The following is a 12,293-nucleotide window of genomic DNA, read 5'->3' on the forward strand; positions in this document are numbered from 1 at the left end:
TCTTGGCTTTGGCACAGAAGAATTGCTCATATTCACATGAATCACTTAAACAAGTAATTTCAAGGAATCTTGTGATTGGGCTACCAAAGCTCAAGTTTGAGAGGGATCACATTTGTGAAGCATGCTAAAAAGGGAAACAAGTGAAAAGTTCTTTCAAAATCAAAAACGTTTTTTCTTCTTTAAAACCTCTTGAACTTCTTCAAATGGATCTCTTTGGACCCTCAAGAACTATGAGTCTTGGTGGAAATTATTATACTCTTGTTATTGTTGATGATTTTTCTAGGTACACTTGGATTTTTTTCTTGGAATCAAAGAGTGATGCCTTTTCTGCATTCAAGAAGCTAGCAAGAAGGTTGCAAAATACAAAGAACAACAACATAAGCTCTATTAGAAGTGATCATGGAGGAGAATTCCAAAATGAGAAGTTCAGCAAATTCTTTGAGAAGATGGGAATTTTGCACAACTTCTCTGCTCCAAGAACTCCACAACAGAATGGTGTGGTAGAGAGGAAGAACAGGTCTCTTGAAGATCTAGCAAGAACAATGCTTAGTGAATCATCTCTTCCTAAGTACTTTTGGGCGGATGCAATAAGCACTTCCTGTTATGTGATGAATAGAGTGTTTATAAGACCAATTCTGAAGAAGACTCCTTATGAACTCTTCAATGGAAGGAAGCCTAACATCAGTCATCTCAGAGTTTTTGGCTGCAGCTGTTTCGTTCTCAAGAATGGAAAGGAAAATCTAGGGAAGTTTGATGAGAAAGCGGATCTTGGCATCTTCATAGGGTATTCTCTCACAAGTCATGCATACAGAATCTACAACAAGAGGTTGATGACTGTAGAAGAATCAGTTCATGTTGTCTTTGATGAGGTAAATCGCAGAAACAATCAAATCCCAAAGACCAGTGCTGAAGAAGATGAACAGAGCATTAGTTTGGAGAAGCTGGAAATCTGTGCAGAAAAACAACTGGTTGATTTGTAGAAACAACCGATTGAAATTCTGCAACAGAGTGAGCTGCCCAAAGAGTGGAGGGTTCCTAGAGATCTGTCAGTGGAAAACATCATAGGGCAAATAAAGGAAAGGGTCTCCACATGTAGCTCCATCTCAAACTTCTGCAGGCACACAACTTTCGTCTCTCAAATTGAGCCAAAGTCAATTGATGAAGCTCTCAAGGATGAGAAATAGGTTGAAGCTATGCATGAGGAGTTGAACCAGTTTGCAAGGAATGAGGTATGGTTTCTTGTCCCTAGAACTGATGAAATGAACATTATTGGTTCGAAATGGGTTTTCAGGAACAAGTTAGATGAAGATGGTGTGATCACAAGGAACAAAGCAAGGCTAGTTGCCAAGTGCTACAGTCAAGAGGAGGCATACATTATGGAGAAACCTTTGCTCTTGTTGCTAGATTGGAGGTTGTAAGGCTGCTGCTGGGATTTGCTTGTATGAGTGGTTTCAAACTCTTCTAAATGGATGTTAAGAGTTCCTTCTTGAATGGCTACATCAATGAGGAAGTTTATGTAGATCAACCACCGGGCTTTGAAGATCATAAATATCCCAACCATGTCTTCAAGTTGAAGAAAGCTTTGTATGGACTGAAGCAAGCTCCAAGAGAGTGGTATGAGAGGCTTAACAACTTTCTGCTATCTCATGGTTATGAAAGGGGAATGGTAGACAAGACTCTATTCATCAAAAAGTCAAATGCAGAAATAATTCTTATGCAAATCTATGTTGATGACATCATCTTAGGTGCTACACAAGATAGTTTGTGTGAAGAATTTGTGGCTGCAATGAAAGGTGAGTTTGAAATGTCTATGATAGGAGAACTGTCTTTCTTTCTTGGATTGCAGGTTAAGCAAACAAAGTGATATGATTCCAATAGCACAATTTGAATGATTCTTGACATTCTTAGGAATCATCTTGAGTTGGATATGAGATAGGCACTTTAAGATAGAAATGGATCAATGTTCTATAATCAAGAACTCACCAAAACTAGTACCAAAACCCAAACTCATATGGAAGTTCCATATATTGTCAAATTGAACCGATTAAAATGGAAGAAAAGGCAAATGCACCGAACAAAATGTATTAGAACTGAATTGTACCGAACATATAAGCTAGAAAATGAAAAGGAAGCAAAGATGAATCGATAGAAATCACAAGACCGAAGCAAAAACAACAAGAACACTATGAACCGAACTGAAAATCAAAGGAAAACAAGCTATGACAAGAACATAAAAAGAGAAGGAAGGAAGGAGAAGCGAAAGCTCATGAAGATGGAGGAATGGTTGGATGATCACGCCACTTAGAGGATGGTGACTCCAAGATGAGTGTGCAAGCCGCCACTTGAGGTAACCATGGAACTCTCAAGATAAGACTATTGAAGAAGGCACAAAGCTCTCCAATGCTCTCTCAAAAATTGAGTATAGTTTCTCTAATCAAAATTCAAATCTGAAAAATACAAAGGCAGCACCTTAATTTATAGCCTAGAGGTGCTGAAATGCAAAGCTAATTAAATTCAAAATTCCCCCCAAATACAAATGAAAGTGGCGCCAACTATAGTCATGAGGAAGGTGTGACTTCCTCTCTTACTTTGGCACCTCCCTATTATGTCTACACCACTCTACTAAGCTCACACCCCCTAAGCCTCCTATTATTTTCCTAAACTAAAGACCTAAAGATGCTTTTACAAAAGAGGTGTCTTATGTTTCCCTCTAAGCACCTTTCTAAACAATATTCTTTATTATTTAAAACTCTGCCTTGCCCCTCATGGGATGGACTTTGGCTCTTTGGGCTTTGGCCTTCTTGGGCTTGGGCTTGGGCTTTGGGCTTGGGCCTCATCTTTATGTTATGTCTTCTATTAATTTTGAGAAGACTAGAAGGAAGAACTTTAGATGTGAAGGCGAATGACCTCTTCCTTCATCAATAAAAGCCTCATTTACTTGATTCTCATCACAAAGGATGGGATCTTTCTATGTCAATCAAAATATTGCAAGGAGATTCTCAAGAAATTTGAAATGGAGAGTTGCAAAGAAGCAAGCACTCCAATGCCATCAAGCTGTTACATGGATGTTGATGTTGCTGGAAAGAATGTAGATCAAACAAAATACAGAGGATTGATTGGCTCTTTGCTTTATCTAACAGCTAGTAGGTCGGACATCATGTTTGCGGTATGTCTATGTGCAAGATATCAAGCAAATCCTAAAGAGTCACACTTCAAGGCTGCAAAAAGAATTTTGAAATATCTCAAAGAAACATCATCTGTTGGGTTATGGTATCCTTCTCACTCTCCAATTCATTTAATTGGTTATTCTGATTCTGACTTTGCAGGTTGCAAGCTAGATAGAAAGAGCACAAGTGTCACATGCCACCTTCTTGGCTCAAGCCTAATCTCATGGCATAACAAGAAGAAAGCATGTGTTGCTCTCTCTACTGCTGAGGCTGAGTATATTGCTGCTGGAAGTTGTTGTGCACAAATTTTGTGGCTCAAACAACAACTTGCAGACTTTGGATTACAAATCAGCAAGGTTCCTTTGATGTGTGATAACACAAGTGCCATCAATCTTACCAAAAATCAGATTCAGCACTCAAGGACCAAACATATTGAGATAAGGCATCATTTCATCAGGGATCATGTAAACAATGGGAACTGTGAAGTGAAGTTTGTGGAGACCAAACTGCAGTTAGCTGACATCTTCACGAAGCCTTTACCAAAAGAGAGGTTTTTCTTCCTAAGAAATGACTTAGGTATCCTTGATCTTAATAATCTCTCCTAAATCTGTTTTGATACATGCTAAAGTCTATTTGTGAAGACAAACAGGGGGAGAATTAATTAGTTCTTGTATATCTTTATCTGAAACTGTGTAACCTGTTAAAATCTCTGATATAAAACTGTTTTTTGCTGCTGCTGATATAAACAACCGATTGTTTTTCAGGTTTTACACTTTAATTGTGTGAAAATCTAACTTGCTGCTGTAAGAACCATTAGACTATATATATGCTAGTTTTGCATGTACTGCTTCAGATTCAATCAGATCAAACACAAGCACAAGGGATTTGTCTTCATCAAATAGGGGGAGATTGTTGAACCAAGTAGTGTTCAAGCTTTGAAGAATCCAAACCCTTTGAAGGATGTTGAAGGCTTGGCTGTGCTTGCTGTTGCTGAGCTGTCTTACTTAGGATTTGGGGTAGTTTGAGTTTTGTAATCCACTATAGATTAAATCCAAAGCATAGGCATTCTCAATCTTTTAAAAGAAAAGTGTTTTTCAAACTAAGTGAAAAATAACCGATTGTTTTGTCGAAACAACCGATTGTTTTATACTTAGATGTTTTTAGAAAAGATTGAAAACTGTTTTTCAAATGGTTGAACTGTTAAAACCAAAACAACCAATTGATTCGAGGAAACAACCGATTGTTTGTTTTGGTACCATAACAGAAAAACTGTTTTAGCTTTAACTGAGCTTTAAATGATTCTAGCTGTTTGCGCTCCAGTCTTTAATGCTTTGACCAATCTTTTAAATGCAATGAATAAGTTTGTTAAGATTTGATAACAAACAATATCTTTGAATGTATTCAGAAAAACAGATTTGAGTAATAAGATTTTAACACAAGTTGAGTTTTTCAAAGAGTTGAGATTGCTTAGAGATTGTGATGGCATTTCATGTGTTCTTCTTGAATCAAAGTAGTGAAAGATGATGCGGAAGCAATGGGTGAGTGAAACAAAGCCCTCCTAGGAGTTGTGTTGGCTTTGAAGGTGCATGATGAGTATGGGTTTGAGAGGTTTGGCCAGCTCAAGGGAGAAAGGTGAAGGAATTGAAGTTTAGCCTAGATTTCTAGGAGAAGTAAAGCTAGTGCACAAAAATGGGCAGCATAACAATACTCAATTAAACTTGCCAAATACAATGAGTTAGCCTTCCTATTTATAGGCTAGTTTGGGACGTAAATGATAAGCTACATTACAAGGAAAAGAAAACCAAAAATTAAATGTAAAACCTAAGCCATGTGCCATGTGCAATGACCGGCCACACTAACCTAGTTTCTAGAATGTTTCCTTCACAAAGTGCTTTCTACACTATCCTATCTACTAAGTACCCCTAATGGGCCTTTATGCAACAAAGCCTTCTTTTCCTAAACCGTAGCTTGGCTCATGTGTGTGTGAAGCTAGACGGTCTAGGACTCTTCATAGATGCTCCTTATGTAGCCATGGCTAGACGCTCCCTTGTGAAGCTAGACGCTCCATTTGGAAGACTAGACGCTCCTTTGAGAGGCTAGACGCTCCTTTGTGAAGCTAGTCTTAGTCTTTTGGCTTTCATAGTGTGGTGAGCTTGGGCCCTCTTCCATCAGATTGAGATTGATCAAAGAGTATGAGATAGGATTTCTGCTTGTATTGATTTCAAATTTGCTTATGTAACAAGTGTAATCCTTGTATTCTGTTGAAAAAGTTTATTTGTGTGTTTTTGTTGAGAAGTGTTGTGTGTTCTTGAGGGGATCAAAATTAGCATTCTTAGTGTTGGTGTGTTGGCCAAGAGAAGTGTGTGTCTTGAGGGGATCAAGGTCACTTTCTTGGTTGTGTTGTAAGTGATCTAGGTTTGATTGCTTAGTGGAATTCCTCAGTGGTTTATGAGAAGACTGGATGTAGCTCTGGGTTTAGAGTGAACCAGTATAAACATCTGTGTGCATTCTCTCTATCCCTAACTCTTTAAATTCAGTTTTGATATTTGTTTACTGCTATAAACAACTGATTGTTTCTGTGAAACAACTGATTGTTTTACTGGTGCTGTGCTTTTAGCTTTGTGTTTTGAAAAACTGATTTCTCAATCAAGGTATTCTCGAAGTAATTTCATTCAAAGCTTAAAAGTTTGTGAAAACCCTCTTTAAAAAATTCACCCCCCTTTAGTTTAAAGCCATATATTCAAACAGGTCAGACTCAGTCCATAGCCAGTGGCTCAAAGCCTCTTATACCTCAGAGGATTTCTAGGAGCAAAGCCCATATGATTGGACCTGAGCACCAACTATTTTCCCTACTTTTTATTTCAGTAGATTATGATTTAATTAGCATAATTTGGGCTTGTCACTACAAAAAAACACTTTTAGAAATCACCAAAATCGATCACTAAAAGCACTACAATTGCTCGCTAAGCATATTCGCGACCAAAATAGACACCAAATAAAGATGAAAGCAAAAAGCCTAGTCACAAAGCATTTAGCGACCGAATAATGAATTGGTTGATATTTAGCAACCAAAATTTCAGTCGCTATTCCTTCACAGAAATTTTGGTCACTTGAATTTTTAAGAACAAAATTAAAGACCAATTTTTTATGCAAAATCGGTCGCTGAAGTAAAAGGTGATAACGACCACCATTTTTAATCGCTAATGGGTTGAAATAATTAATAGAAATAAATAAATTGTGGTGACTAATTCGATGGCAAAATTGGAGACTTATAGTGACCAATTTTTTTTGGATGACTAATTCAGTGGCTAAATTAGTGACCTATAGCAACCAAATATATTTTGGTGGCTAAATATTATCTTTTAATTACAACGACCAAACCTATTTTAAACGCTAGGACTGTTTAAAATCAACCACCAAATCAGTTTCGGTGGCTATTATATATATATATATATTATTAATACCTATTTTAAATGGTATTTCGATATGTTTATAAACAATTTTCAAACCTGCTTATAAATACTCAAAAATCAATCAAGTTAAACAGAGTGAACTACAATACATAATTTAAGAAAGAGTTGTATACAAATTAAAAAGTAAACCATATTACACAACAAAAATTATTATAAATAAGTTAAAAGTGTCAAATATGTTATATAACTCAACAGACAACTAATCTTTTTGTACACTATCATCTATAATGTGATCTCCTTTATGATGTCCATTGGTAGTAGGATCTGAAGGGCCTGACATGAGATTATTCATTTGAATGTGTTGTAAGATGAGTTGTGATGGATAAGTGCCTTCATGATTGGAGTTTTGTTGGTGAATTGGCGAAAGCACAATGGAGGAAGACGAACAAGGTCCTCCTAAGAGGTGTGGTGGCCTTGGAGGTGCATGCTAGGTAGGGAATGAGAGTGGTGAGACCATCTCTCTTTGGTAAGGTGAGAATTGAAGATCAATAGTCTAACCTTGGGAGGTTCTAGACAAGAAGTGAAATTGGCTCAAATTTGGCAGCAATTCACTAGTATATTAATCTTGTGAAATCATGAGCCAAGCTACTCCTTAAATAGCAAGGGAGGTCGGTTTACATCAAGGTGAAAGAAAGGGAAATTCAAACTATCCTATTTGAAATTGGCGCCTAGAATTGAAGCACATGGAAGGCATGTTCAAGGATCTAAAATGTGCAAGGATTCTAGAATATGCGCTCCAATTGGGCTTGCCTTGGACCAGACTAGGTTTAATTAGAAGTTTAGAAAACTCTAATTAAACTTAGGTTGGTATTTTAGGTACCAATCTTCATTTTAAAAAAAATTACAAAAGAAATTTCCTATGCTAATTTTGACAAGAATTTAAATGGTACTCTACACTAGAGTTTATGGTGTCCTGAGTATGTATAGGTAGGTTTCTCTGCCATTAGTGGCAGTATTCCAATCTTCTTAAAGCATCTTAGCCATGGCTCTAGTGATTGACCCAATTTGACATGTTGGTGGGCTTTCAATTGAGTTGGTGCTTGAGCCTCTTCCATCAAGTCGCATCTGCTCATCTTGTTTGTGCATGCACTACAAGAAAATAACGATTATTCATCGAATTTAGCGATCGAAAAACGGTGGTCGCAATATGCGACCGAATGAAGTTTTAATGACTTTTGTAAGTTTTGTGATCAAAATAGCGACCAAAGATCAAAGTAGCAAAAATGAATTAAAAAATAATTATATCCGTGACCGAATTGGCGACCGAAACTGTTTATTTGTCAGCGACCAATTTTTTTTCAGTCACTAAATGAAATTGCTAAATTCTGCTGCCGAATTAGCGACCGAATCTGTTTATTTTTTATCTACAGATTATTTTTTGGTCACTAAATGGATTTGTTTATTTTTGTCACTAAATTAGCCGACCGAATTAACATTTATATTTATATTTTTAAACATATAATTTTAATTGAAATTATAATGCAAAATGTAACCTTGAAAAAAAGTCTTTCTTCACTTTGGGAAATTTTTTTTGGACCCAACTCTATATCTCATCGCCTTCGAAGCCATAAACCTCTACTCGCCAGCACAAGTAGCTTAGGGCAATGCTAAATCCTTCGTTCATCCTTTCTCCAGTTCCAAAATTGTGTCACCGTCGTAACCAAGGTTCGTTTGATGTAGTTAATTCTAGGAGCTTAAGGTCACTTGAAGAATTTAGGAAACGAGAGAAATTCCAATGGAATAATGGATTTCAATTTGTATTGAGTTAAGAGGAAGAATTCAAGAATTACAATTGAAGTTTCTTCTATCTATTCTCATAATAGCCTTATATAGCTATCTATACAACTTCCTACCAACCAACAGGAAAAAAGAAAAACATAACACTATAACTATCAAACTAAACAGAAAAACAGAACACTCTAACTATCAAACTAAACAGAAAAACAGAACACTCTAACTATCAAACCAACTTTGTCCTGTAACTGTTGAAGATGGGAAGCTTTGATGTGCCAAATCCAAGTGAAGCCTGAAGCTGTGTGATGTTTTAGGTTTAGGTTTTGGGTTGGGGTTTAGAATTGTTGTAAGATCAGTTTTTGAGTCTCAGACAAAGCTCATTTCAATAAGTTTTAAAGATTAAAGTGTTTTTCCATGCAAAGGGAAAAACAACCGATTAAAGTGTCGAGATAATCAGTTGTTTGTAACTTAGCTGGCAAAGAAGGTTTTACAACTATTTTATAACTAACAGGAGCATTCAACCTGTTAATTCGTGGTTTTAACCGATTAAATGTGTGTCCTTGTAACAAGTTTTTGAAAATTTGTTTTAACTGATTTGTTTGTTTAGATTTGCTTCAACGTTAGCATTTCAAGGATTATAAATATGTTTTTTATTCAAACGTTTAAAGATTGATGAAACAAAAGCTTTTGAAACTCTGAGTTGAGATTAATTTGAGAAATTACAAAACTGTTTCTGAAAAGGCTTCTACCAAGTTTTTAGTAAGATTGCTTTGTGCTTTGTTGTCTTTCAAAGAACTGATCTATAGGGTGCTGGTGTATTGTGTTTTAACACGTGTTTTCTAATCTTGTTCAAGTTCTTGTAATTGTTCATATAACATTCTGTATGACTGTGTAAAATCCTGTAAAGTCAGTGAGATTATGGCTTGAGGTGATTGTTGTGTGCAAAGAGGGTGTGTAGACTTTGTAGGATTCAAAATCACCTCTTTGTGTGTGGTGTTTGTGTAATCTGTGATTGGTTACATAGTGAAAACTCAGTGGTTTGACTGAGGACTGAATGTAGCTCTGTGATAGAGTGAACTGGTATAATCTCTGTGTGTAATTCTCTCTATCCCTTCTCTCTATATCTGTTTGTATTTTCCGCTGTCATAAACAACCTGTTAAACTGCAATTTTAACCGATTATAATTCTGCTTCTATTTCTGTTTGGTAATTTGATTAGCTTTCTGAATTGCTTTTCTGGGTTGATTGAAAAAGTTTTATTCAAAGCCAAGTATTTGCGAAAACAGTTTGAAAACATTTTCACCCCTCTTGTTGTAGCCATCAAACCCAACAGTAACATCGTTCTTTAACTTCAGTTAAACTTTCTTTGCGTTTTTCGAAATCTCTCACATGCATTTTCCAATTCCGTTTTTGTGTAATTGTAGCCACAAGGGGATTACATAGAGCGTCACCGAAGAGACTATGGCTTATCGCCTTGAGCACTTCAAACGCAAGTGCAAGAAAGAGGCTCGGAAAGTTCACAAGCGCTCCGCTATGGCTTAAAAGGTTTTGCCTCTTTTTATTTGGAATTTGGAATTTGAGTTATATGGTTGTATTTTCGAGAATCTAATTGGATTTTAATTCTTGTGGAACAGGCCCTTGGTATCAAGGTAAAGATTATTGCCAAGAAAAATTATGCTAGAAAGATGCAGATGAAGAAGACGTGAGAATTTTCTCATTTCATAGCTTTTAATTTTTTTTTTGTGGACTGATTTTTTGTATTTGCTAATGTATGTTGTTTTGTGTGTGTGACGTGGGGGGAGTGTTTTAGTTGTTAATGTGCTGCATTTTTTGCGTTGATGTAAAAAAAATGTTTTTGGTCGATTCGTTATGTCTAGATTGTATTGAATGATGTGTTTATTAAAGGTTTGTTGATTGATGTTAAATAACTAGCTTGGTAGTAGTTAAGTTTATGAGATGATAATGATTTACCTGTTGTGGTTGACAGTTTAGCCATGCATGAAGAGTCAACATCTAGGCTGAAGGCTGATGATAATGTTCAAGATGGAGCCGTTCCTGCTTATCTTCTGGACCGTGATAACACGACGAGAGCAAAGGCATGTCTCACGTAAATTATTGAATGATAGTTTTGATTCATGATTTCTTTTCGCCGAAGCATCTAAATTGAATTTCTGATTTTAGGTTCTCAAGAACACAATTATTCAAAAGAGGAAAGAGAAGGCTGGAAAGTGGGATGTTCCTCTACCCAAGGTAAGATTGCATTTGGTACTTTGTTCGTGGATGATTTTAAATGACCTCTGTTGAAATTGGTTTACCACTTGTCACAAAACCTGTGCTCTTCATGCATTAAGTAAACTTTGGATTAAATTGTTAATGAAAAAGTTTTATCCTTTTGCTACGGTGCTATGGGGAATACACAAGTATATTTTTTCTACTTTCTATCACACTTTATTTTTTTTTCTATATACAAATATGTTTATGTATGATATCTGATGTTATATATGTAATTCTCAACTTAACTGTAAGGCTTTCGTCATGGAAGGACGTGTGTGGTGCAATTCAGAATAACGCAAAACTTCTCATACCCAACAATAAAATATTCCTGTTGCAACCTCTGTCCTTTAAGGGTCCTTGCAATGCAACAACCATTGAAGTTCTGGTAAATCATAAACAATTATTTATTGTAATTTTTGCACATACATTTATGGGATTATACTCTTTTCCTTGTAGAGATAGTATTAAGTTTAGATTTTGGTTGGATTCTTTGTTTGCATGAGTGGAATTTTTTTGGGTACAACTATAATCACAATGGATGTTTGGGAAACTGCAGTAGATAACAAGAAGGCAAAGTCTTTCTTTTGAGCCGATACGCTTATAGTCTGAAATTAGACTAAGTTGCTGGATTCCTTGATTGATAATTTGATTTATGTATTGACATCCTGATGTTTTTAAAAAGGTTTAAACTTATCAGAATTATATGTAAATAATATGTCTATGTTTTGGTTTAAAAAGGTCTTCTCCCTCCCATCCGTTGCTTGACCCAATTGAGCGTGAAGATGCTTGGCCATGGACCTAGTGATAGGTCCTAGATGGTCTAGGCTTCCTCCTAGACGCTCCTTTTGTAGTCGCCCCTCATCTTGTGCTAGACTCTCTCCTCTTGAGTCTAGACGCTCCTCACATGGCTCTAGACGGTCTAGTCTTGGATCTTGGCTTCCATGGTGTGGTGAGCTTGGTCCTCCTCCATCATCCCCTCCCCCTTGGAAAGAATTTGTTCTCAAATCCAGCTCGTCCTCGTCGTCATTGGTACCTACAAATGGAGAAAGATCAATTACATTAAAAGTGTCATGTACTCCATATTCAAGAGGTAGGTCCAATTTGTATGCATTGTTATTGACTCTCTTGAGGACTTGAAAGGGTCCATCACCTCGGGGACTTAGTTTGGACTTCCTTTGAGTTGGAAATCGATCTTTGCGAAGGTGAACCCAAACTAAGTCTCCTTCCTCAAAAATGATTTCTTTCTTCCCTTTATTGTTGTATTTTGTGTACATTTTGTTGTTGTATTTGGATTTTAATCTTCTCATGCATTTTCTTTATAAATTCGGCTTTGATTACTCCTTCCTTATGCACAAATTCTTGTGGATTAGGAAGAGGTAACAAATCCATAGGTGTGAGAGGATTAAATCCATATACTACTTCAAAAGGAGAAGCATTAGTAGTCTTGTGGACTACTCGATTGTAAGCAAACTCAATGTGGGGAAGATACTCATCCCAAGATTTATGGTTTCCCTTCATGATAGCCCTAAGCATAGTCCCAAGAGATCGGTTGACTACTTCAGTTTGGCCATCCGTTTGAGGATGACAAGAAGTTGAAAATTGTAGTCTTGTTCCAAGTTTGCCCCAAAGAGTTTTCCAAAAGTGGC

General features: G+C 36.5%; 1 protein-coding gene across 1 annotated transcript; it reads left to right on the forward strand.

The window, feature by feature from the left end:
* Positions 1 to 9,834: 9,834 nt before the first annotated feature.
* Positions 9,835 to 11,109, forward strand: LOC150027957 (uncharacterized). The gene is made up of 6 exons (XM_090300971.1): positions 9,835 to 9,888; positions 10,008 to 10,075; positions 10,361 to 10,469; positions 10,555 to 10,623; positions 10,916 to 11,032; positions 11,104 to 11,109. Exons 1-6 carry the CDS (start codon positions 9,835 to 9,837, stop codon positions 11,107 to 11,109), a joined length of 423 nt encoding a protein of 140 aa, XP_090157097.1.
* The last annotated feature ends 1,184 nt before the right edge of the window (positions 11,110 to 12,293 follow it).

Source organism: Phaseolus vulgaris, chromosome 4 (genome assembly GCF_051622355.1).
Source record: "Phaseolus vulgaris cultivar YP4 chromosome 4, ASM5162235v1, whole genome shotgun sequence".
Lineage (NCBI taxonomy): Eukaryota > Viridiplantae > Streptophyta > Magnoliopsida > Fabales > Fabaceae > Phaseolus > Phaseolus vulgaris.